This window comes from Falco peregrinus, chromosome 6 (genome assembly GCF_023634155.1).
Source record: "Falco peregrinus isolate bFalPer1 chromosome 6, bFalPer1.pri, whole genome shotgun sequence".
NCBI classification, from domain to species: domain Eukaryota; kingdom Metazoa; phylum Chordata; class Aves; order Falconiformes; family Falconidae; genus Falco; species Falco peregrinus.
Window position 1 is genome coordinate 81,214,848 of NC_073726.1, and position 26,436 is coordinate 81,241,283.

The 26,436-nt window shown below is 52.1% G+C and overlaps 1 protein-coding gene across 1 annotated transcript; it reads left to right on the top strand.

The window, feature by feature from the left end:
* The first annotated feature begins 18,626 nt into the window (after nt 1-18,626).
* CDKN1B (cyclin dependent kinase inhibitor 1B) lies at nt 18,627-22,862 on the top strand. Its single transcript, XM_005234748.4, has 3 exons — nt 18,627-19,630; nt 20,223-20,353; nt 21,602-22,862. Exons 1-2 carry the CDS (start codon nt 19,156-19,158, stop codon nt 20,342-20,344), a joined length of 597 nt encoding a protein of 198 aa, XP_005234805.1. The 5' UTR covers nt 18,627-19,155; the 3' UTR covers nt 20,345-20,353; nt 21,602-22,862.
* The last annotated feature ends 3,574 nt before the right edge of the window (nt 22,863-26,436 follow it).

Below are 26,436 nucleotides of genomic sequence, written 5' to 3' on the forward strand. Positions count from 1 at the left end.
TGTGACCTGATCAGCCCCATTGTCACGGTGCTGTGGGAGGACAGATATACCAGAGGTGAAAAGAGGTGTCTCTTTTCTGACAGCGTTGGGCCATTTGTCCTCACTGCACACTCCTGTCAGTGCCTCATTTCTTTTTGTTTCTTTTCCCGGTCCGCTTCAAGCACTGCAGCAGCAATTATCTTCCATATTTTCCTCACTTGCAGTATATGCCATGTGTTGGACACTGCTCTGCTTCATGCTGTCCTCTGGGCAAGGTTTTCAGTGGCCACCCAGAGCAACCAGTGAGCCTCTGGAGGCTTTACCTCTTCCTAAGGGCTTCTGACCCAACAGTTCAGTCATTTACTGATGCGTGTGGTTACGTTTCTGGGCCATGGAAGCTTTCTTGGTTTCTTAGATTAGTTTTCTGTCATTCAAACACGTTTCACACTCTGTTACATGAGTGCCTTCAAGGGATGTTGTCAGCATCGGGCTAGCAATCAACCACAAGACTGTTGCTCATGACTTCTGGCTCTTCACAAAACTTGATGAGCCTAAATTGTTGCAAGTCACATTCTGCCACGTTTTTTCATACTGATTTCTCATCCAGTATGAAATTTCTCATTGTGAAGCGCATCTGAACTTGCACAAGGAAGGCAATCTAAGAATCTTTACAAACAGTTGAATTTTATCACCTTACTGTTAATCCCCCTCCTCCAGACTGACAATAAATGCATGGTGAAGCATAGGTCCTACTAATACAAATAGAAAAAATTAGGTTAGCTCCTAATTTTTTTGTGTGTAGTATAGGTTGGTAGAGGACATGCAGGCATAAAGTGATTTATATTCTTGTCCCAAATTCCTTGGCTTTAACCTAGAGGCTTTAAGAAACAAGGGTGGTATTTGCTGCTAGTAAAGTCAATGAGAATTTGCTATTTGCAGCTGCATTTTTTTTCATCCTGCAGTTTAGCAATAAACTGATTTTCCAAGCTTACATTTTTTCCCCAAATCACTTTAACGACTTCATGAGTAGGGGTGGAAGGAGTGGTGGTGGGATTTTAATTTAATACAGATTTGTGTTCTGTTTGGCTTTTATCAGATTCACTTTGAAATTGTACAGATGAAATATCTTACAATATCTGGGTTTTCTTTCATTAATCATGTTTTACATTCACATAAAAATAGATCCTGTACCAAGTAGTTCATGTTTATGCGCACTGTAAAATTAACTGGGTAGTCACTCTACACATAAATAAAGCATGTGCCTATGACACAAATTAAAAACAAATCCCAAATACTTCAGGTCCTGTCCTAGTATCTCTTTTTGGCATGCCTAACCATGGAAATCTTGTTAAACATGTTAGATTTACCATATGTCTTATAGTTCCAGTTTCTCTATAGAAGCCTTGCTATCTAAATGGGTTGAGGGAGGCAGATTATGATTCAGGTTTTATTGGCTCCTCAGCCCCTCTGGACCACACTTGGGGAGGCAAAGGCTACTCAGCGCTGTGCCATGCCCTACCTGGATCTTCCTCTTGATCCTTGGAGATGCATTGTGGACCTGCCCTCTTCACAGGTGACCAGAGGTATCCCCCAACCCTAATGCTCAAGAGCAAGAGAAGGAAAAACAGCTCCATCTTTCAGAGTCACTGGTGCTGGGGCTGTATGTGTGCTTAGAGAGTACAGCAGTAGCTGAACGGTGCTGAGCAGGGGTTATAGGACCCCATCCAGGAGCTGGGTGGTCTCTTGTGCAGTCAGTTTGATTTTAATGGGTTCGCCATTTGACCCGAGGAGACAACAAAGAGTGCAAATGGCAAGAAAAATTATTAGTGTGTAGTAAGAGTCATTTAAGTAAATTGGTGACCCAAATAGACAGAGTAATGGGATAAAGGTTGGAATATTGGGTTTCTAACCAATGCTGTTTGTTTCTTACAGCATGTGTTGGGGAGGAGGGAAAAGTCCATAAGCTGACAATTGCCTTTACAATTAAAAGTACAGGCTGTGGTCAGAAGTGGTTCATTTTGGCTTGGCTGTGAGGAGCAGGGATATGTGTAAAGGGTCAGGTAAGCGGGTTTCTGAGCCTGAGGTTCTGCCTGTACTTGACAGTTATCCTCACTCTTACCCCCCCAGGACTGGGCATATTGCCTCCTTGCCTCTGGCTCGATACCTAGATGAAAGCCACCCGTTCAAGTTTCAACTCTATTGCGTGCTCTGTGGCCAAAGTGAGAGTGAGCTGTGTAGGAGCACCGGGCTGAGAAGAGCGTACGCAAAAGCTGAAGAGCGGCAAGGAGCAGCTTAGGCTGAGTGGGCAGCGTGGATACATAATTAGTGTCACTGTGGATAAACACCGAGTGATACATATGGGAAAAAGCAGTCTTACCTCACATGGAAAACAACGGACTAAGTGCTCACCGCTGTCACAGAGGAATGCAGTCATGGGCTCTAATACAGAAAACCACCTCCAGGATCAGCAGGGGTCAAAGACCTCATCTCATTTTAGGGTGCGAATCAGAAACCTTCACTCTACCCCTGTACAAATCTGTGTGTGTGTGCCCACATCCATGAGCAGTTCTGCGATTCCCACCCTTGGAAAAGCTGTGCAGAAATGGAAAACATTCAGAGAAAGATAACAAAGGTGATCCAAGGCATGGGACAGCTTGCTTATAAGCAACGATTAATTAAGCCACCTCTTTTAAACTTCCCTAATTTGTCAGCCTTGGAGAGGATTGATTGAGGACACCTAAATAGAAGCCTGTAAACTCATTTATGTCTTAGAGAGGGTGATTGTTCACTGTCTCTTCAAGTACAAAGCAAAGAAGCTGTCAAGGTGACAGTTCAGAATAACCAAGGAGGAGCAGCTCTTCCCATCAGGCGTAGCGAAGCCCTCAGCCTCGTTGCCAGCGGAGGTGGGTGTTAAGAGTTTACATAGGCTTAAGTGGTGATTGAACAAGTTTGCAGAAGGGAAATCCATCCTGGGTTATTAAACAGAAAACCACCAGGAAATTCCTGACTTTCAAACCATTAGAGTTTGGGAGAATACTCTTGGGGAAACAGCATTACAGGCTTGTCCTGTTCCTACATTCCTCACTAGGCATTTGCTTTTAGCCAGTGTCAGAGACAGGAAATTTGGCTAGATGGACCTTTCAACTGGCTGGTACTCTGAGCCTCACTACAGTCATCATCAGCATGCCAGTGTATAAATGTTTGCTAGGAACTGCAACATTCATCACAGAAAACTCCACCATCCTTTAAAAATCGGAGTGCCCTGTGAAATTGGTGTAGATGGTTTCTGCAGTCTTCACCACCCTGCATCAGGAGGGTAGAGTGCATGCAAGTGTTTAACCTAAGTGGAATTATGGCAGAGTTGGCAGTTGGGTACTGAAGCAAAGGGACAATTATTCCTTTGCACATATCAGTGTTTGTTTAACTGGTTCCTTTTAGGATACAATGGGGCTTGGCGGTATGATCTCAGTACCCAAACTTACATGTTCTAGTGGAAGTCCCTCTGATAAACACCCTGATTTATCTGTGCTCTATTAAAAAGAAAACCAAAAAACAACTCAACAAAACAAACACACAAAAAAACCCTCCACACAAAGAAAGTAAAAGATGGCACAGAAGGTGATCTCTCAGGTCTAAGTGTATCATCTTCCCTTAGAAAAGTTTTCTGCGATTATAGTCAACACATTTGGTTAATTTGAAAGAGTTCAGACCCAAATGAGTTCAGAATTTCCAGGTGATGGTTTTTCATCTGCCCTGGCAAATCCTGTTGGAAAGCAGGGGAATCTAGTGGCCTTGTAGCAACAGCCTTGTTCCCTCAGTGAATCTTTCCAACCACTCCTTACCTAGCTAGATACCCCTAGCTCCTACAAGTGGAGCTACAAGATCTAATAAGCAAGTTAAGTCTCCCTGATGTGGGGTGTCCAGGAAGGTGGCTGCATCAGTTCCACACTGGCACCAACGATGGCCCACTTTCTCCCCGTTGCCATCATTTCTCTTTTACTCTTTTTTTGCTTTCCAAGGGCAGCATTAAGCACATGCATCGTTCAGACATAATGTTATATGTCTGCTTGCTGTCGGTGGAAAGTTGAGCGTATCCACAATTGTTATTCTTGATGCAGAATTGAAGGCTTTTATTCTGGGCTCAGGTATGGATCATAGCCCATTATACAGCCTTGTCACAAATCAGAAACAGAAATTGACTTTCCTTCCTTTACAGGAAATCTAACCTTTGTGAAAGTGCTGAATACTTATAAATGGGGAAAACCTGTGAGCTTGGTCCAACACTCTTAACCCCTGGCAAAACTTTTATTTCATAATGGGACTCAAAGGATAAATTACTCTAATAGGAGGTATGAAGGCAAATTAAAATAGGGATGTTAATTTGGAGTGGGTGTAAATGGGTGTGACTCTTTTGAAATGGATGAAACTGTCCTCCCTTTCACCAAGTCTGGATTTGCCCCCTTCTCCCTCACCACGCCTGTGGAAGAGCAGGTGCCATGCTCAGCTCAGGAGCCTGGGTGTGTGTCCTCAGCTGTCAGTCCTGCCCTTACCTTTTCTCATTACCAAAACAAAAACAAGCCCAGAGGAATTTAAACCTGCTGGTTTTGTTCTGTTAACAAATACCAACTGCAAACCTGTTTTTCTTGCTCTCCTGATGAGGAGGGAAAGACAGTGTATGGGCAGGGAACTGAAGATGAGGAGCTGCATCGAATTGATGTTTGCACTTGTGGGGAAGGGCGATTGGAAGGGTTAATCATGCCTGGTTTTGAAAGTAGCGGAGAAAAGGAGTATGACGGCAAAAAATATATTAAAAATAAAGCCAAAACGTAAAAACTGGCTGCAAAGACAGGCTTGGGCAAAAGCATTTCATGTGAAGAGTCATGCACACATATGGGATAAATTACCAAGAAAGGGCATGGAAACAAAACATCTTAAATGTATATTTAAAAGCAAAATAGCAAGGGGGAGAAGAGACATGGGATGTTGCTAAAGAAAGATGATGAGAGAGATGGCATAGGAGCCAGCAGGAAATGGTAGCAAAACAGCTGCCAGCAAAAGGGCCTATGGGGCCAATGGCGTTCGGCTCCTTTTGTTTGTTGGAGGCCTTTGTAGGACTTTTCCTGCTGAATTTAACGTGGAGGCACAGTGTGGTGTGCAGGGCATACACATCTGAGGACACAGGGGAGGAGAAGAGTGGGGGAAATGAGGTTGGGACAATGGAAAAGAGAAGCAAAACACCTGATCTCTCGTTCCAGGAATCCCTGTGGACTGCAGAGCAGGAGGAAGAAGAGGAAGGGAGTGAGTACTCTGCAAAATATTCCCCTTGGCTGCTACCCAAGAACTCCTATGGGAAACTAAGGTACTTTTGGCATGTGTGGTGCTAAAACAAACCTTATCTACACCACAAAAATTAGAGCTGCGTTGGTTATCTGCTTGCTTTGCCGAGGGTAGCTGTACTCGGGACTGTTCTGGTTCATACCTGTTCTGCTCACCACGTTCGTCCATGTTTCCAGGGAGGTCCTCATCGTGGCTGCAGAAACAGCGCTGAACTTGGTTTGTCCTCGTCTACACTTGCAGCTAATTCACATTCAGCCTTGGTGCAGCCGCTTCTGTTGCTGACACCTGTTGTCAGCAGTCGGTAATTTCTTTTTTTAGGACAAGCCTACGCTGCCCTGGAGCTCAGAAAGGGCCTTAAATTAGACTTAATTCTATTCAGATGTAGTTAGCGGTATTTAATTAGCACATCCTGAAGCAAAAGTCAGGCTATTCCTTGGATCACTGAAGTGGATTCTGGATACTTTCCATATTGCTGCAGGAGTCTGACCTTTATTTTTTTTATCTTTAGCCCAAGAAATGTGCTGGGGCTTTTCAAGCACTTTCAGAGTAGGGGCCACATCTTAATAGACAGATTCCTTTGCAGATGGCTTCCTGCTCGTTTGCAATTGCAAAACTGCACTGAGGCAATTACCACGATTGCAGACATGGGAATGTGACATTAGGAAAGCATTTAATGTATTCTCAGCATCTGTTACAGTACTGCTGCAAATGGAAACCATGGGGAGATGCCAGCACCATGGGTAGGACTCAACTTGCTTAACTTTGACTGACTAGAAGTTTGCGTCCAGTCTGGACTAGACATACAGGTACTCTCTGTAGATAGTGAACATACACAGGCATTTCCAGAGGCTGATTCACCTATGGCAAGTTGGTATCCAAGGGAAGAGGGATGACTTGTCCTCTGATGGTTCTCTATTTTCTGGGGAAGACAGTACTTCAAGCTAGCAATCCCATATTAGGCAGCTAAAATTAGGTGATTTGAGTCCTGTCCTCTGTGACCATTATGATTTTCACAGACCCCTGGAAATCACCCCAGAAATAATGACCCAGTGCTAATTGTACCTCCATGGTCTGTTAGCTGACAAACTATGAGATCTTCTGCTTGCCAGAAGAGTTCAGTTTATTCCCAGAAAGTGATGCAGGAGCTGGCAAGAAGATACTCTAAGTAATAAGAAGAAGGAGGGGTGGGGGCAGTGTATCAGCAGTAATACAGACAACCCCCAGCCTTCAGATTAAAAGCCTTAGCTGTGTAAACCTAGAGACAGATGCTCTAGGAGCTATTTGTTTTAACTTTTCTGTTTTTTCATTCAGTTTCTTGCCCATTTTCTCCCTTGTTTCTATGGCGATGCCTATGCTACATGGCTAGAACGTCATCTTCCTCAAAGCCATTTTTAAATGGAGGTTCAGACAAGGCTACTGAACTTCTTATCTTAAGAGTCTGTTAGTTCTTCTCTGGTGAAATACTTTCATTTTGCATGATGTAATGAAATAGGAGAACAAAGAAACAGAGAGAATTAGTAGCATCTATGTACATTTTTTAAATGCCTGATTTTCAGGCCCTAAACATGAAAGAACCCCAAAAGGCAATGAGGAAGCCCCAGGTGGGGTGACCCAGGAGAGCTTGTGGGCTAAGGTGCAGGTGGGATCTGAAATTGGGGTGCTGTATGAGCTCTGTGCTGTGGGAGGGGATCCAGCCATGATTAGAAAGGATTGATTCCGCCTCATTTCTGGAAAGGAAGAGTTTGGGCACCTTCATGGCTGTGGGTCTTGAGAGGAAATAAGCATCTATCTCCCTGCAGTCCAGAGCCAGCTGCTGAAACAGCACAGACTCACCTGACCGAGCTGGGTATCCCAAACGGGCTGGCCACTGCAACGTAGCAAGGTTTCACCTCCCTCGTCTCCTCCTCCGGTGGATTTTGAGGCTTGTGCAGAGCTTGGGTTTGTTGGAGTTTCATGGTTCCCAGGAGAGCCTGCAGCCACCCACTGGCGGTGACTATCACAGGCTGTGAGAGCGGTGGGTCTCAGGCCAGAGCTTTTCATCTCAGTCTTTCCTATTATTACCTGGTTGGATCCTTGCTCGGAGTATTGGCTTCGGCGGACCTCCTCCTTACACATCTACCCACATCATGGAGGGCAGTGGGATCCAGCACCCTCACAGCTAGTGAAAACATCTCATTAGCTTTGGGGGTATCTCCGTCTCCTGTTGCCTGGAAATAGCAGCTTGACCACTGTCTGAATACGATCTGTGAGGCAGGGACCTATCAAGGCCAGCTGGGGACTGGGAATCCCCTCCACGGCTGAGCACCTAGGGCCACATCAGATGCTACAGTAGCCAGAAGAGTCAGTGCCTTCCCCTGCTCCACCATCTATTAACCTGCCTGCCAACACAGTTGTTGGGGTTGCACTTTGAATAACACCTGCGAACTACACTATTAAAAAACACTTTCTGTCCTTCCATTATTACGAATTTAACCTGGGGCACTCCAGTGACCTAGCTCAAACCGTGGGTTGCCAAACAGCAGCATCCACTCCACTGAGGGGGAAGGTGAAATCAGGGGGAAAATGGGCAGCTGGAAATGGTAGTGGTGGAGAAAATATAACATTGAAGCAGATTGTAAGAGTTCTGGGGTTTTTTTAAACAGCTTATGCCTAGCTTTTAAGAAGTTAGCCTGAAGCCTGAACTAATGTGATTTGTTTCAAATCAGCTGTTAGGGGAGAATGTCCTGCTTCTTTGAATTTAAAGTATCCTTGAATACTCTTAACTACTCAAAGTACTTTAAGTATTTTTGAGCTTTTAAGTACATGGGTCTGTCTGTCAGTGGGGGTTTGGCCCCTACAAACACTCTGATGGGGCACTGCCACACAAATTACCCCACTGACCTACCCTCTTCTCCAAACCCTCCTTCTCCTTCATTGTCACAAGCATTAGCATGGCTGTGTGCTGAGACAGGCTGGAGAAAAAGTCCTGGGGCTACTTCTGAGTTTAGTATCTTCTTTCCTTCCTTTGGTAAAACCAGGTTTTGGCCTCCTTTTCCCCCTTCCTATATTGTGAAAGTGCAACTGTTTACAGCAGAGCTGCAAAATCATCTGGATTATTCTCCCCTGCAATCTTTTATTTTTTTCTTATTTTTCAGTTTCATTTTAAAGACTTTGCTTAAAGGTGAGGTGGGAATGAGTGGTCAATGGTGGCAAAGGGCAGAAACCCCTTAAATCATCTTTCTGACTGTAGTGACGTTGTGAAGGGATCATGCAGCAAATGGTAATGTTTAACCATGCCCTGTTGCAGCTGGAACCAGGAACTCAGCTGTGGGTTGCTGGGCTTTTGGGGCTGAAGACCGTCCCTTTGCAGCCCCCCTGAAGCTGAGGAGCACTGCGTGCCCAATCTTCAGACTACACCATGCCATCCAGTTCTTCTCCAGGTTTTTGGGGAGCTCTGTCAGGCTGTGGGGCATGTGGCTTGCGACAACTCACTTATGCAATATAGGCTCTATCTGCTTGCTGCTGCCAGATTGTGGAAATCTGCAAATAATTGCAAAGTCTGCCAGTTTAATTGAATTGTGGTGTATTTGCACAGATGGATGAAGTCTTCCAGGCCAATATTTTCCAGAGTGACTTAGCAATCTCTCATCTTTAAGGTGCCCAGTATGAGACACCTTAAAAGCGATGAGTTTCTGCAGATTTTTTTTAAGAGAAACACCCCCAAACTGAAGTAATCCAAACCACCAAACACCCAGAAACCCCTTGCCCTAGAGGCCTTGAGATGGAGGATCTTTCATAGTAGCTTGATGTAAGCCAAACTAAATTAATAAAAATAATACAAGACATCTTAACACATCCTTTGTTCAGCAGAAAAATCCAGTGTGAATGTGTACGTGTGCAGGCATCTTTACAGAAATTATAATGAATAAATGAATATTTGTGTGTTAAGGGAAGGAGGAAAAGAAAGACATTTTATTTCATGTGACAGTTGACTGTTGTTGTTGTTGTTTTTTTTTAATAAGGTACAAAATGTTTCTGTAGAAAAGTGTCCCTGTGTGCTCTGGCCCTTTTCCAGGCCTAGAGCTAAGTACTCCCTGGGGAAAAGAAAGCATCCTACTTGACTTTCTGAAGTATAGGCTGTTATCACTTGTAGAAGCTGAAAAGGAAAAGAATCAAATTACTTATTAACTAAATACAAACTCTGTAAAATTGCTCAGAAATAACCAGCCCTTGGGGCCCAAGCTACAGATACCCGATATTTGAATGTGCAAAAGAAAAACAGTTTATGAGCATTATCATCAGCTTTTTCTACCAATAATTTGCAGGGAGGCAATAAAGCTGTAGTAGATACTGCTGTTCTCACTGAAAGATTCCACTAAATCACCCTTGCAAAAATAAACAATTTGTAAGAAGAAATAAATGGCCATTGTAAAATGTTGTTAGGAGCATGCACTGAAGTAGTACCAACCTAAAATCAACTCAATTAAATCAAAACTGTTGTCACAGGCTGAAAAATCATGTAGCTACATGATCTTGCTGTAATTATTATTGAGAATGTGACCTTGGAAGTCTGCATGATTTTAACGAAGTTGAGGTGCCCTAGTGCTGAAGTCACTTTCGAAAATAGGACCTCAGTAGCTCCAAACCAATGCTAGTTGGCTTTGTAAAGTCTTCCCAGATGCTTCTCCAGATCATACGTTCAGAGTTGAAGTCAGCCCTTCACCTGTGTGAACAAAGTGGACCTCGGTTTCCAGTGTGAGCACTGTTTTGCTGTCAGTTAGTTTTTTGTCTTCCAGCTGATGGTCCTGAAGCCATGCTACTGCTAGGGAGTTTTGAATCTTTCCTTTCCAGTAGAATGAGTTCCTGGTACCTGTGGATAAAGAGGAAGTCTCATTAAGAAGAACCCCAACACATTGTTTTGGAAACCTCAGCGTTATTAAAACCCTGAAGCAACCTTGCACCCTCAGAGCAGTGTACTCATTAGAGCCCAGCCTCCACCTTCTCACCAGGCACCCCGAGAAGGCTTATTGCCAACCATCTCTAGAGCATTAGAGACAGGTTTTCAAACGTATTTAGACACCTGAATGCCTTTGAGGACTTGGCCCTGAGTTCTCAGTAGGCTTAATTTGGCCTGGTGGGTGGCTGACTAGCCTCTTTTGATTGCCGAGTGCTGAGAGTTGGGGTTTTGTTTCTAACTCTGGGGCTGAGCAATTCAACCACGGCAGAGTAAGGCAACCCGAAAGAGGGGCTAGCAAGGTTTAGTAGTTTGCTCTAGAGACTTGCAAGGAGCATGTTAGAATGGGTTCCCCACTGGCCTCAGAAGCTTTGGCTGTCCTGAGGTTCTTCAGGCTCTCTTGAAACGATGGGGAGCTGTAGGCTCAAGAAGTGCCAGATGAGGGCTTTGATAAATTTTTGGTGGTTTTGTAAGGGCAAAGGAGTTCTGAGAGGTTGCACATGGCTTATGAGTACTGGAGACCACCAGGAACATAATAACTTATTTTAGAACCTTGTTATAGGGATCCGAAGAGCAGTTACTGAGTCAGACTATAGCTTTTGCTGCTTCTGTGTTTTCCCACCTGGCTGTTGCAGACTTGAGGTGGGGGGAAAACAGCAGAAAGGGAGACTTGCCTGGGCCTCTCATAGTATCAGCTATGTTTTGTATGTTGCTGTTAAAGTAAGCTATTAAGTATAAACTACAATATTTGCAATGCCAACTTTGTCCTTCGCAAAAGTTTTGAGTGGAAGTTGTTTTCAAAAAGCCTTTCAAACTAGAGATAACGAGGTGACAAATCCTTTAAAGTGATGCTTTCAGGTACTTGTCTTTGAATAGATGTCCCAGTTTAGCTGCTGGCAGCCAGAACAAAGGGAGTAACCAGACAGCTTGTTAGAGTCAAAAAACACAGCAGATTAGGCCTCTGCTCTGAGAAATGTTTAACTCCTTATGAGGGAAACCCAGAACACATGCTGGTAAATATGAGGGCTCTCTTTTTCCATCCTTCTCATAAGCAGCTGAGGTCACGGCCCCAGTGCATTTTGCAATAGACTGGCTTTGGTGAAATCATTTTTGCCTTTTGGCTTGCCAGCTTACTCAACTATTTTAGGCATAGCCGGTTTAGATCAGCCATGAACAGGATTAGGAGCACTGATGTTGATAATGGGGCCCAGCAGGCTTTTGCCCTGGCAAGACTACCACTGGTGGGGATGGGTGGTGGTAGAGCACTTCTGGGGAGGAGCAAGGAGTTGTAGGTTTGGCTACTGGCAACTGGGCTGCAAATTCTTAGAGGGCTGAGAAAAGGAGGGGATGCTTTTGAACCTGATATGCAGGTTGCTTATTAGAGGATCAACTTAGAGACAGTTCTTGGGTTGTTTTGGGGTGTTTTTTTCTCCAGGTAGTATCGCCCAAAAGGCCACGTTTGTGTGTGGGGTCACTAGGATGACAAGATTTATTTTGTCTTGAAGTGCCTGTCACCTACCTTGTAATGATTTTCTTGTTGCCAGATGCTTGCAGAATCTACTCTCAATATTTCTCTGTAATAACATCATGTTACTGTAGGTTAATGCCCTGGCTTTTGCATCCTGGAGCTGTACAGTTCCCTTGCTGGGTTAATTAACAGGAACAAGAAGTGGTAAGCTTGAAATGTAATGGGTACTGTTGTATTTGTAATTACTCTGGCACCTAGAGACCTTGACTGAGATTGAAGTCCCACTGTACCCAGTACTGTTCAAACAGAGTGATTCCAACAGCTTAAAGTCTAAACAGATTAGGAGAAGGGTGAGGGGAGAAATATATAGGTGCCAAGAGTTGCAGCAATGTGCATAACATGACCCAGGGAAGCCAGAACCAGGACTCAGATCCCAAGCCTCCATAGTAGTCAGTTACTTAATGCCATCGTTTTGCTGTGTGAAATGGGTCATCTCCCTTAAAGGGTTTAGAAAGTAGCCAGACCAGTTCTTCTGTTTATATAAGGAAGATGTTTGTAGACCTCTTGATCCTAAGGCAATTAATATAGCATATTGAGTGGGAAAAAAAAGAAAGAAAAAAGAAGAAAAAAAAAGGTAGGCCAGATTCTCATGTAAATGGCACCCAAAATGCCTAAAATTCTTACAGATGCAGATGGTTTTGTGTTGGGTTATTTTTTTTGATGAGCGGCCTCTTTGTGGTCAGTTGTAAGCATCACATTTACATAGTTCTGTATTTCTGAAAAAGCCTATTGCATAAAGTTGGGATCCTACCAAATGAAAACAAAACACAACACTAATGAAAAATAACAAGCTCTTCCAACAATGTTCAGTAACTGAGTTAGAGGTTAGTGCTGCATTCTGGAAAGAAAAAAAAATCCAGGCACCGTATAATTTCATGCACTAAAAACTTTAAACATTTCAGAAGAACATAACATATGACATAGGGTGTTTTTATTTAATGAATGGCTTTAAGAAATGGGGCCAGTGTCCCTTCTCACAGATGAATGCCTTGTGCCAAGAGCGTTGCTGTACAGTGTGTCATCACTTGGGAACCTAAAGAATTGTACTTGAGAAAACATTGCTACAAAATATCATCCCCTTCCCAGAAAGGTTCACTTCAGGCTTTGTAGGAAAACAGAACAACTCATTTCCACTGAATATAATTCATCTGTTGAGAAACTTTCTTAAAGGCGTAGGTCACAGAGCAAGTGGCTGGAAAACTGTTCAATCTCGTAGTAACAATAATAGTTCATCATCATTATTACTGCTTTGCTCTTGCATCACACTTGCTGTGCTCAGCAGAATTTACAAACACAAAGCAGTTAATCCTCACCGTACCCTGGTGATGGGGTAAAGTGTTGGATGCTTTAGGGGGTCTCTGCAGAGGCGCACTCCTAGAGCTGGAGCTCCCCGAAGCGATTCACCTGAGCCGGGCTTGTCTTCAGCCTGAGGTACAGCGGCTGCCAAGGCAAGGGCCTTTCCGTGTGCCATAAAGGTCAGCCACACCTCGAACCAGAGGGCTTTGTCTCATTTATTTGTACCTGAGAGGGTTCTGTGTGGTTTGTGTTGTGATTGGGGGAAAGGAAAGCAAAGGGAAAGGGAAAGGGAAAGGGAAAGGGAAAGGGAAAGGGAAAGGGAAGGGGAAAGGGAAAAGCATGTTTAGCTGCCATGACAAGCCTCCAGTTAAGATTCTCATGTCAAAAATTTGCTGTTCTGACAAGGGATATGTGATGTATTAGGTGTGAAGTCTTACACAGATGGAGTTACGCTGGCTTGAAAATGCTTTTGTTCATATGGTGTGTTTTGTTTGGGGAAATGAGGCCAGTTTACAGCAAGTAATCGTTTTACTGATTGAAGCCCCATGTACCTCCACAATAGCCTTGTTTTCTGCGATAGCTCAACACAAGTGTGTGTGTGTGTCTGTGTTTATTTTTAGGGACTGCATATGAACATCCTCTTCCTTGTCCCTGGTGTGAAAATGGAAGTTGATTACCCAGAAAGGTGCATCGTTGCTGGCTGTAGGACACTCCCAGCTTCACCTGCTTCAAAAGCAGTTTAAGCTCGCTCTAATATTGCACTGCAGGCAAAATGGAAAAAAGGAGAAAGAAAGAAAGAAAAAAAAAAAAAAGGGTGGTCTGAGCCATACCAGGAAATTCTTCCCTGAGATAAAATCAGGGTCGTTTAGAAGGGCTGCTCCTTTAGCAAGTGAAGGTGGTGGCAAGTGGAGAGCTTCAGAGAGAAAAGAATAGGTAACTTTTGGTGCTAATAATTTAACCTGTATCTTCCGCAGATATGACTGTTTGTATAACCTGCCCTAGGGCACGGTGATATGGTCCAGCCCCCTTGTGCTACTGCAGAGGCGCTCTGACGGATTACCTGCCTTTTAAAACAAATCCCACTAAGGACACCCCTAAGCAGTACCCCCAGCTTACAGTCCCCTCAGCCGGTCTTCGCGCCCAGATCCCATCCAAGGCTTCTGCAGGTGCATGACGGCGCCCGCACCCCTGGGCACAACCGCTCTCCACCTGCAGCCAGGGAAACAGCCGAGCCCCCCAGAAGCAGGGCAGCAGGGATGAGAGCAGGGACCCTGCCTGCCTGGGGGGGATGCTGTCAGGAGGGAGGCCGCGTCCTGGCGCGGGCCTGATCTCTGTCCTTAGGCTCCCTCTAGAGTTTACATCAAATGAGCGAAAGGTCTTCGACTCCGCCGGGCTGTGCCCTCTCTGGCAGCCCACCTGCCCGCTCCCCGTGCTCAGCCCTGCTGCCTGCGGCCGGGGGTTCAGGCAGGGCGGGCAGCGGGAGCGGCTGCATGTCAGGGAGGCTGCAGGGAGGCTGCTGCACCCTGCCCCTGCAGCGTGGCACCGAGCGGGGCAGGCATCTCCTCGGCCCCCCTCGGCACTGCTCTGCGCCTGGGTGCTGCAGGGTGAGAGCCCAGGACCTTCGCAGGCTACAGTGGCTCTGGGCTCCCTGACGGTCTCTGCTGCTGAGCCTCAGTGGGCCCTGATCCTGCCCAGAAGGGAAGGGCTCCTGGCGAGCATGGTATGGGTATCCCCGGTGCGCTCAGCTGGATTCTCGAGGCCTACGCCTCCAGTCTCGTGACGGCCTCACCCCGTGTCTCTCGGAGAATTTAGTGTTTGGCCTGAAAAACTGGCGGTGTGGGGGAACAGCATCGGCTTAGCCACAGCTGAGGTGGGTGAGAAGCAAACATTCTCAAGCCTCTGGCTTTCAAATGGGTCACGCCGTGCCCCTGCCGCCTTCATCCGCCACTCTGGAAGACTCATCCTCAACTCGGGAAGACACTATTATTCCCAGTTTCCGTGCTGTTTGCAAGGGAATATTGAAAATCCCAAACAACGCAGATGCTTTCTGTGCACAGTTCAGATGTGCTGGTTCACTTGACAACCTTGTGAAGTGCCGGGGAAGGCGAGTGGCCGAGGCGGGCCGGGCAGCTTGCCTGAGCGCTTCTGGGGGAAACAAAACCAGGGAGCACGCTGCCAGTGGAGAAGCCCAAACGAGAGAGGAGCAGGGTACTGGGAAGTGAGGGGACAGGGTGTTCAGAGGCTTAGAGGAGCCAGGACATTCCTTACACAGACCTCCCCACAAACACTCCTCCCTCCTTTCTGGTTCACTCCTCCAAGTTTTGGTTGGGGTTTGGGGTTGGGGGTTTTTTTGTGTTGTTTTCCTTTCTTTCTCTAATCCTCTCTTCCGATCTTTGGCTGCATCTGCAGCTTAAACGGCACCAGAGCGCGCAGAACCTGGCTGTGGGAGGCAGGAGCTTCGGGGTCGCTCTCCGAGCTCGCCCCCCTCCTCACCCCGCCCTGCTGCGCGGCCGCGCAAACCCGCGCACGCCTCCCCTCCGCAGCCCGCTGCTGTGCGCATCTTCTGCAAGACGATGGCGCTCTGATCTTTCCAGATCTTTACTCCGGGGCTGTAGTATTTTTTTTGTGTGTGTGTGTGTGTGTGTATTTTTTTTTTCACGCTTCGCTGCTACTACGGGCGGGCGCCTGCCTCTCTCACGATTTGCTGCAGCCATCGGGGGTGCCTGACTGTAAACAAAACACTTTAGATCATGGCAAGGTCGCTGCAGACACAGCCTTTTTCTCCTTTGCAGCCGCAGCGATTTAAGGTGGATTGCGCAGACCGCATCGGGGGGGTGGGGGAGCGAAAGGGCCGCGGGGACCGTGTGGCCGCGCTCGGGGATCGCGCTCGGTCCCCGCGGCCGCGGATGCTCCGGCCGCTTCCCCCAACCCCGGGGAAGGGGGGGCGGGGTCCGCTCTGCTGTTTTTGCGTTTTCTTCTTTTTTTTGTCTCCTTAATTTTATCCCCTTTCCTGATCGTTTGTCCCAGCGCGACCCCAGCGTTTTCGACCGCGCGGGTTGGGGGCTGCGCTGCCCGCGGAATGGCGCGGAGCTACCGCGGCTGCGGGGGTACACCCCCTGCCTCCCCCCAGCCCCTCGGAGAGCGGGGGGCGGATGGAGGAGAAGGAATAGAGGGATAAGCCAAGGCACAGACCACTCCCTCTTCATTTTCTCTTTTGCTTCCAACAGTGGCTTAAATTATTCGCGCTCCCCCCCACCCCCCACCCCCGCCCCTTTGGCTTTAATTATTCGTTTTCAATATACTTGTACAGCATCCAGGGGCTCAGTCCCAGGCACTTGTGCTAGGGGAGGTGTAAACAGAACGGGGAGGGGGGGAGGGAGAAGGTTCTTGTCCTACAGTGACTTGTTTCTTCTTTTTCCAAAGGCTGCAGATAACTCGGTGCTCTTTTGCACTTCAGTCGTGTTCCTGGTTGTTTACCTGTGGGGCACCCCATATTCCTCCCCCCCCCCCCCCCCCCCCCCCCCCGGTATGTGTTTCTCCTCCAGCACAATGTCATAATCCTACCGATGAGGGGTTTACTTTTTTTTTTTTTTTTTTTTTTGTGGACTCGGGAGACAAGCAGTGATTCCCAGGGAGCAGAGGCTGGGAACTCCTCATGGAAGGAGTCACCGGTGGGACATTCCGCAGGTTACCAGTTGGCAGGCCCCCATCAGCAGGGTGAGCCCTGGGCACCCTCAGGGAGTCCCTGGGCATATTTTACAGATCACTTTCTTAGCCTACAATCACTGTCTTGTTAGATCAACAAAACCAAGTGTCCCACACCTGACAGAGAAGGTGAAGACAAGTTTCAGATGGGACTTCCTTGCTGGTGGCTATGGAAGTCAAAGACAGGAAAGGCTGGAGAAACAAAGATGGAATCCTGCAAATAAAGCAGATGAATAGGCCCCACTTTGCCAGCTGAGGCAGTTTTATCATGGACTTGAAACTTCAAAAAAAAAGCCTCAACTCTTGCAGACATGAGAATGTCAGCTTTAATTTTCTGTAAGTGAATTGCTAGAACTTGCGGTTGCTGTGAGGAGTTGGAAAACAACTTCTGAGAGCTAAAAAACCCGGCAAACAAATAAAAAATAACATGGGTAATATTTTATTTCAACCTTGTGGTTTTTAAACCAATCTCACTTGTATTCTTTCGGGGGTTTTTTTGCCTGTGCACATCATGTTTTTTGAACTTGGGTCTGGCCATACTGCGATTACTCGGGTGAGTGGTGTGAGTAAAGGCCAGGGGCTACTACCTTGGAGTTGATGAAGGCAAGCAGACTGCTGTAGCCTGGGCTTGAATGCTGTGTAATGGTTTTGTCCCCCTCCAGTGTGTGCCAAGTTTGGCATACCAGTTTGCAAGAGCAACTGCAAGAAAAATTTCAGTCACCCATCCAGAGTTAGACCCCAAACCAGAGTGAGGCTGTCTGTGTACGGCACAGGGTAAAAGCTCTACGTCTTCAAGGCCAGATCAGTTGATTCTTGTCTCAGCCAGTGAAACCCAGTTGTGTTGACCCCTGCCTTGTTGAGATAGGTTGTCACTGGTGTGCCCCCCCCCCGCCAGAAGAAAGATTTGGAGAGTGTTGCTCTCAGAGGAGAGCTGTCCAGATGGGTTGGCATCAAGAGCCTCCAACCTTCCAAGGATTCCGTTCCTGAGATGTGGGACCCCAGAAAAGTCAAAACTTTCAGCACCTGAGGGCACCCACAGTGTCCTGCAGCATGCTGAGGGGCTGCCCTGCCTGGCGAGGGAAGATGGCCATGGAAGGGGCAGGAGGTGAGGAGGACACCGTTGCCCTTATCTCCACCGTACCTGCTGCAGCTGTCCGAGGAAGTTGCTTAGAAAAATCCCTGGCTGTGACTCTCGGCTCATCTAATCTTCCGAGCACACAGACAGGACAAAACCGAATGCTTTTGTTTTCTTTCCCCTGCTTGCCGAGATTGAAATCCCTGCACAGGGTTGGGTTGTTGGTTTTTTTTTTTTTTTAGAGCCATTTCTTCACATACTCCTTTCTCTGCTGGGAAGGCAGCAAGAGGTGACACCCCCCACCCACCCCCCCCGCCCCGGGAGCCACCAGCCCGGCGCTGCAGCCAGCGGGGTTGGGCTGCCGGTGTCCCCCGCTAGCTCCGAGCTTGCCCCTAACCCCGGACTTCGGGGGGGGCTGCGTCGCCAGAGCCCAGCCCAGGAAAATCAGGGCGGTGGGAGACCCCTGGCACAGGAACGATTGGAAACGTACCCAGCCGCCACCATTACCCGGGCCTCTCGGCCAAGCAACGGGACGGAGTGGGTTTTCTCGGGGGTGGCGGGCCCGAATCCTGCCGGGCCCGGGCTTGGCGGGGGGGGAGGCGGCGGGCGCGGTGCCCTCCTACCCCCTCGCCCCCCCCCCCAAGGCCCGGCCCCCGCCTCCCCTGGCCCGGCCCGGCCCGGCCCGCTCCCGGCCCGCAGGGGCGGCAGCCGAGCCCAGCCCACCTTTAGAGCCGGCGGCGGCGGCGAGGTAGGGCCGGGCCGACGGGGCGGTGCCCGCCGCCGTAACCAATGGCTCGGCCCGGCTGTTTAAATAGACTCGTCCTGTCAATCATTTTCTTCTTCGTCAGCCTCCCTTCAATCGCCATATTGGGCAACCGAGAAAAGGGCTCGTCTCCCCTTGTTTTTTTCCGTCTCGCTTTTACTACGCGGCGGCGGTGCGAGCGGCGGGGGCATCGCCGGCACCGGCGGGGCAGCGCGGAGCCGGGGCCGCGGAGGGCAGCGCCGCTCCCGCCTGCGCGCTCCCCCCGCGCAGCGCTCCTCCACCCGCCCGGGCTCCGCGGCGGCGGCGGCGGCTCTGGGGCTCATCCCCGGGCCGTCGCTTATGCAAGGGCTGCTCCTCGCCCCTTCGCCGCGGGCCGAGGGCGAGCGGGGCCGGAGAGCGGGGCAGCGCGGCGCAGAGCCGCCGAGAGATAAATAAAAGGCGGAGGGGAGGAGGAGAAGGAGGAGGCGGCGGCGGCGGCCCGGGGGGGGTGAGAACAGCGAGCAAAACAACCGCCGCCAGAAGAAAGAGGGTGGGGGGAGATGTCAAACGTCCGAATTTCTAATGGGAGCCCTACCCTGGAGCGCATGGAAGCCAGGCAGTCGGAGTACCCGAAGCCGTCAGCTTGCAGGAACCTCTTCGGGCCGGTGAATCATGAAGAGTTAAACAGGGACTTGAAGAAGCACCGCCAGGAGATGGAGGAGGCATGCCAGAGGAAGTGGAATTTCGATTTCCAGAATCACAAGCCACTGGAAGGCAGGTACGAGTGGCAAGCCGTGGAGAAGGGGAGCTCGCCCGACTTCTACTTCAGACCCCCCAGGCTACTGAAAACTGTCTGCAAGTCCGCCGGCCGCCAGAGCTTGGATGTAAACGGGAATTGCCAAACCGTGGTTTTTGTCGGTTCTCAGGGAATCTCAGAGGACACTCACTGTGTAGATCAAAAGACTGATGTTTCTGAAAATCAGACGGACTTTGCAGAGCAGTGCATTGGGCAGAGGAAAAGACCTGCCACCGATGGTAACGTACTCTCGCGAAAGCGGCAGCGCTGCTCCCCGCCGGTGGCCGCGCCGGGGCTCTCGGGCCCCCTCCCCCGTGCCGCTGCCTGGCCTGGCTGCGGTGGGCTGTGCCCCACGGGGCACCGGCGCGGTGTGTTACCTTCCCTTTCCCCCCCGCCTCCTTTCGCGTAAAAAAGCCCAGGTGCTGTTTGCGGTCCCGGGGCAGTCGCGTTATGGCAGCCGGTAGATGATTTGCCAAGGAGAAGCCCCTCGGCGCGGCGCACCCGCTGGTCCCCCCCGCCGCCCCGCTGCGGGGACCCGGCCCGCTGCCCGGGCGGGAGGAGGTTAGAGCGCTCACGCCAAGCAGAGGACGGACAGGGACTGTAGCGCAAAACAGCAAACTTGCATCTCTCAGCTAGGGAGAAGCCCACCTCCCCTCCCCCTGCTCGCTCTCACGTAGCTCATAGCTGACATGGGGATCGGGAATATTTCCCTCGGTCCCATCTAACCACCACCCCACCACCCCCCCCCCGTGGATGCCGAGCAAACATCTGGAAGGAAAATACTTCAATATCACCCACCCCCCTCCCATGTTCTTAATTTTCCCCTCCTAGATTCCTGTCCTCAAAATAAAAGAGCCAACACAACAGAAGAAGAGGTTTCAGAAGACTCCCCCAGTGCCAGTTCAGTGGAGCAAACACCCAAGAAATCAAGCCCGAGAAGACATCAAACGTAAAGCGTTTAGGTAGGTTCCCTATAGGCGCTGGCATTAGGATGCAAATGAGAGAGAAAGGGTGACCGAGCGGGTATCCCGCTCCTGCGGGGGGCGGGGGGCGGGGGGGGCTTCGGGCCCTCTGGGGTCGCTGCGGGGCCTTTTCTGTGAGGAAGGGCCCTTTCCTCAGCCGCTGAGGGCTGGGGGTGTGTTGGAGGCTGGGGGTGGGTCCCATAGGGCTTGGAGAGAACAAAACAAGGGCCGCAGCGCAGCGCTGGGCTCCGCGGCATCGCCCGGGCCGGGGTCGGGGCTGTGGCCGGGGTCCCGGCCGCGGTGGGACCGAGCCTGCCGCAGCCCTTCCCTCCCTCGGGGGGCCGGCCGGGAGGCAGGGAAGGACCTTTCCCCAGGACCGTGCGGGTGGAGGGACGGAGTTTGAAAGGCGGCTGGTGCATGATGTCAGATGGCGAGGGGTTTCGGGGGGCTTCCTTTCCTCTCTGGCGTCCCCCCCGCCCCGATTTGCTTTTTCACCTACCATGTCAGCGTTGCGGTCGCACGTCGCGGCGACCTCCCGCCCCGGGAGAGATAAGCCAAGGAGCTGGGTCTGAGGGGAGCCCGGGCGCTTTCTTTAAAAACTCGAGCTAGGCAGGGTTGCTTTTTTTTTTTTTTTTTTTTTTTTTCCCCCCTCTTCTTTTCCCGGTTGTTTTGGTGTTGTTTTAGACACGGGCAAAGGGAAGAGAGCGGGTTAATGGGAGCATGGGAGATGCGTTGTGCGCTTTTTTTTTTTTTTCCCTCCCCCCCCCCCCCCCCCCCCCCCGCCCTTGTTGTTGTTTTGTTTTAAGGCGAGGGCTGGGGCGGAGGGAGTTGGTAAATTGCGCCGGCGGTTTCGGAGCCGAGGTTAGGAGCGAGGTTTACAAACACGATTTGCGATTGTGCAGAAAGAGATTAAGCTGTAAAGCAGAAGTTGCAACAAATTAGTCCCGCTGGCGTGCGCCGTGGCGGAGCGCGGCAGCGTGCGCGGCCGTGCAAATGCCGCTGCTGCCGCCCGCCGGGGGGGGGGGAGGGGCGGGCCGAGCCCCGCGCCCGAGGGGAGGGGTCCCGCCGGCCGCCGTTTCCCCGCCGGGGGGTGCCGAGGGCGGCTGGCGGGGCGGCCCCGGGCGTGCGGGGGAGCGCGGGGGAGCGCGGGGGCCCCGCCCGCCCCGGGGATGCGGTGTCGGTTTGAACCGGTTATGCCGTGGATCGCGTTTCGACGTTTTCTAATCGTCTTCTCCCTCCCCGTTGCAGAGCGGAGGATGTTGCGTGTCCTCGTTCATCGGGTGCGGCGGGGGGCGATGAAGCGAGGAAGATGTAAAGTTGTAGTGGCAACGAGAATACATACCGCCGGCCTCCGTGGGATGGAGGTCCTGTACAAGCACTGAAAAAACAGCAGCAGCAAAACAACAACAACAAAAACAATAACACTAAAATTTTTAGGCACTCTTAAAAGACCTGCCTCTAAAAGCATTGGATGTAGCATTGTGCAATTAGGTGTTTCCTTATTTGCTTCATTGTACTACCTGTGTATATAGTTTACCTTATGTAGCACATAAACCTTGTTGGGAGGGGGGAGGGAGTGAAAGAGGGTGACCGATTGGAACTTGCTTTCACAATCTAGCAAGCAAAGAAATGTATGAAGAGAAGCAGTGTAGGTTTTTTATTACTTAAAGATGTATTGTCCCTTTAAGTGGGTCCACCGTGTTTTTTCTCCCCCCCCACCCCCCCTTTTTTTAAATATACCATCGTGCTAACCCTGCTCAGAGCAGATTATTATAGGCCGCTTGTGAAATTTCTTCCTCCTGTGTTAAGGTGGGAGCTGCGATGATTCCGTTATGCAGTAGCAAAAGTCGTGTCTCCCGACCTCAAATCCATACAGCAGGTCTGAATGCCTGTAAAAGTTGTGTAAAATCATCCAGTTGTTAACATTGCCTGATTTCCTTGGGGGGGCGTTGTGTGGTTCTTTTATTATTTTTTTTCTTTTAACCTAATCTGGAGGGCTTTTTGCTCTGAATCTTGAGTATTGTTTCCTGATCTGACCCACTTCCCAAAGTGTGTGTGAGGGAAAAGGGATACTACATCTTTAAACAGTATTTCTACATTGCCTGTGTACCTGTATGTAAAAATAAAAAAAAAGAAGTTTGAAGTGTACCTGTGTACATAACTCTGTAAAGACACTGAGAAATTATACTAACTTATTTATGTTAAAAGATTTTTTTTTTAATCTAGAAGACAATATTTTCCTCCCATAAAGCCAAAGTGGCATGTTCTTGTGCATTTGTAAATGCTCTATTTGGTAGACATTTTAGGGGGTTTTTTTTTGTTTGGGTTTTTTTTGTTGGGTTTTTTTTTTTTTTCCTTTTCCTGATAATTAATATGGCTGTGCTTAAAAGATTGCAGACTGAGCCAATTTAATATTTTTTTTTTTTTGTAATGTGTGGGGGAAAAAAAATCCAGATTGATATTGTTTCACATCAAGCAATCAATAAAGAAAACTGCCATATGTAAGAAATATGTTCTTCATTAGTGTGTGTTTCAACCTCCCTCAGCCTGGCACTGGAGGAAATAGGGCTCCTTCAAGAAACAACAGCAAGTTTCCTCCGGGTATCTCTTCCTGTGTCTCCCAGCGTAGGTGAAAGTAAGGAATGCAGCTTGCTGGCCCTGCCCTTAGTGCCACACTGGCTTTTCTTCTTCACCCAAAGGCTTGTCAAGCTCTGGAACCCCGCTGCCCAGGCAGCGGTTGAGTCACTGTCCCTGGAGGTATTTGAAAGACGTGTAGATGTGGCGCTTAGGGGACACAATTTAGTGGTGGACTTGGCAGTGCTGGGTTACGGTTGGACTCGATCATCTTAAAGGTCTTTTCCAACTTAAAACGACTCTATGATTCTGCCCTGTGAAAATTTTGGAATAATGTGCCCGCTTAATGCAAAAGAGTGGAATTTCCTCTGTCAGTTTTTTTTGAAATACGGAGCTCGAGGTCCTGTTTGCACTTGGTCGTTTGACTCATAAGGCTTAAACTCGAACCCAAACGAACACCTCCCTGGGCCGGGGGAGCGACTAAACCTCCGGGGTCTGCCCCCCCCCCCCCCCTCCTCCCGCCCACGGCAGCGCTCGGGGGCCGTGCCGGTAACAATCCTCCATCCCTCGGCGTCGCATGGCAGCCCGCGTGGATCTTCTCCCACGGCAGCGTTTATTGCTAACAAAGATGGCGCCCTCGCACACCCCTGTCCCAGCAGATGCTGGTGCAGGCACCCGGCGCGGCAGCGGCCCCCCCCGCCCCGCCGCCGGGGTCCCGGGAGGGACCGCACCGCCCCCGCGTTACCCCCCCCGCGCACCGTGCAGCGGCCGCCGGGCGGGGATGCACGTGGGGGGGGGGGGGGGGGTGGCGGTCACCGTCGGAGAGAGGGAATGGCATCGGGGTGTGTGGGTGTGTGCGGGGGGGCCGGGGGGCTGCCTGGCCCCGCAGCCTGTGCATCGCCGTGCCGCCCTGCCCGCCACGCCCGGCCGGCAAGGTGCGGGCATCCCCCCAGCCCCAGCCGCCCTCCGCCCCCCCACCCACCCCCGGGTGATGCAGAGGAGAGACGTCCTCATCACTGGGGCTTGCGAGAAATAAATAAATACGTAAATTAATAAAACGGGGGGAGGGCTGGGGGGAGGGGGGGGGGGGGGCACAACCCTCGTGCGAGTCTCGCCCAGCTCTCACCCGGGTCCTCCCCCCCCGCCCCGGTGCAACGCGATCCTGTTGTTTATCCCGGCCGCGCTGGGTTAGCCCTGTCTCGGAAACCTCCCCGCAAACGCGGGGCTGCGCTGGCCTCGTGCTGGGGAGGGTCGGGGGGGCAGCACCCCCCGCCCGCCAGCCCCGCTCCAGTGCCGCTCCCCCGACTCGGGCCGCTGGCAGCCCGCGCTGGTGCCGGGACCGAGGAGCGGGAACGGGCACGGCCGGGGCTTGCTACGGGCTTCCCCCGCCGGCTGCCGAGGCTGCTGCCCGCCCAAGCATCGCGCCCCCCCCACCCCCGGTTTGGCTCCAGGCCGCCCCACGGGTTGGGGTGCGGGAGGTGGGTGCAATCCAGGCCGGCAAACGTGGAAAACCCTCGCAAAAAATTAAAAACGAAAAAAATATTTTTTTTCCCCCCAGCACGAAGAAAGTGATGACGATGGAAAATAAACCAGCGGCGCCTGCCCGGGCCGGCCTATCCCCGCGGCCGCCGGGCTGGGGGCGTGGGAAGGCGGCGGGGGGGTGCCCCGGGGGGGGGCGGGAGGGGCGACCGGGGGCGGGTGGGGAGCCGCCTGGGCGAGAGGCGGCTGGGGCAAGGTCAGTGCCGGCGCTGGGCACCCCCCGGGCCGGGGCCCAGCCCCCTGCGCCCCCATGTGGGGTTGGGCTCTGTCCCGAGCGCCCCGCCCCGCCCGGGCGGCTGCAAACACCGGTCGTTATTTTTTAAAAAAAAATATTTTTTCTTCGGTCGCGGGCCGCTGGGGTTTCTCACCCCGCTCCGCAGGCGGGGCCGCTCAGCCGCGATCGCGCCACCCCGGGGGAGCGGCGCCGGGTCGCCCGCCCCGCCCCGCTCCGCGCCCCGCCCCCTCCCCCGGGGGAGCTCCCGGCGGCGCGCGGGGCCGAACGGCAGCGCCCGCGGCGGGGCAGCCCCCGCCCCCGGCCCGCCCCCTCCCGCGGACAGGTGCGCGCGCCCGGGCCCCGCCCCGCGCCCCCTCCCCGGGGGGCCGAGGGCAGCGCCCTTGTTCCCCTCCCCCGGGGCCGGGGGCTTGTGGCGGCGGAGCCCAGCGAGCCGCCGCGGGAGGAAGCGGCCCGCACCGCCGCCACCGGGGGAAGATTTAAGGTGGCACGGGGGCTGCGGCGCGACCCGCTTTCCTAAATTTTATGCGCCCCCCGTCCTCCGCCCTCCTCCGCCTCCGCCGCCCCCTCGCCGCAGCGTTTCCTCCTGGGGCGGCTGGAGGCAACCTTGCCGCGCCGCCGCTCCCCGCGGGCCGGGCGGGGCGGGGCGGGGACGCGGGGCGAGCTGCCAGAGTGGGCTGGGCCCGCCCCGGCCCCGCCCCCGCGCTGACGGCCGCGCCCGCCCCGACTGATGCAATAAGGCGCGGCCGCCCCGCGCGCGGCGGGGCAGCCGCGGGGAGCGCGCGCAGACCCTTCCCCCCCCCCCCCCCCCCCCCCCCCCCCCCCCCCGGTCACACGTACACGCAGATGTGCGCACGCTTGCGCGCGCCCGCCCCCGCCAGCTACCGCGCGGGAGGCCGCGCTCACGCGCCGGGGCGGAGGCCGTTGCCCCGCCGCACTGCCCCGCGCGCCCCCGCCGCGCGCCGGCCCTTCCCTTCCCCAGGCGGGCCTGCAGGCGCGCGCTTCCCGCGCGGGGCGGGGCGGGGCGGCTCGGTGAGGAGCGGGCAGGGTCCCGGGGCGGCGGGGCCCCCCCTGCGGGCGGGGGCGCAGGGCTGGGGCGCGGCCCCCGCCTTCCCCCCCGAGGGCGGCTGACCACGGCGGCGCGGGGGACGGGCTCTTCGGCGCCGGCGTCCCCCCCGCGCCACGCCGGGAGCGGGCTGGGGCAGGGCTGCGGCCTGCCCCCCGGGGAGGGAGGGTGGGCTGCGGGGCAGGCGCCGGGGGCCGCCGCCTGGCCCTGGCCCTGGCCCCTTCGCTGTGCGTTCCCGGCTGCGCTGTGGGTCCGGGCACAACGGCGGCTGCCAGGCCCGTCCGCAGGCCTTCCCCCGCGCAGCCCCCCGCTTGGCCCCCGCTCTGTAAGCCTCTCGTTGATCTCCTCCTCTACCCCGGGGTCTCGGCTTCCCCCAGCGCGGGCACCGGGCCGGGGGCACGGCCTGCCCCGCCGCTGGCCTGCCGCGGTCCCGGGGAAGCGGGCCGCAGGCCTGCTGGCCAAAGGTTTTCTTTTCCCTTACATAAAGCTGCGCATCCCCCACGCCAGAGCAGGGCACGACCCGTTCCTTAGCCGGAATACTTTGGATGTGGATCTGACCTTTTTTCACTAGAGACGTTTGGCTGGAAGAGAAAGTGCTTAACAATGTGTCCTTAAGTCAGAATCGACACCCACCGCTTTTCAGATGTGGAACCAGCCCACTCGCCCTCAAAT

Bases quoted from the DNA above. Each gene is read 5' to 3' on its own strand.
- CDKN1B (XM_005234748.4), top strand. From the start codon at position 19,156: ATGTCAAACGTCCGAATTTCTAATGGGAGCCCTACCCTGGAGCGCATG. The intron at 19,631-20,222 runs GTAACGTACTCT...TTCCCCTCCTAG, and splicing joins GAAAAGACCTGCCACCGATG to ATTCCTGTCCTCAAAATAAA.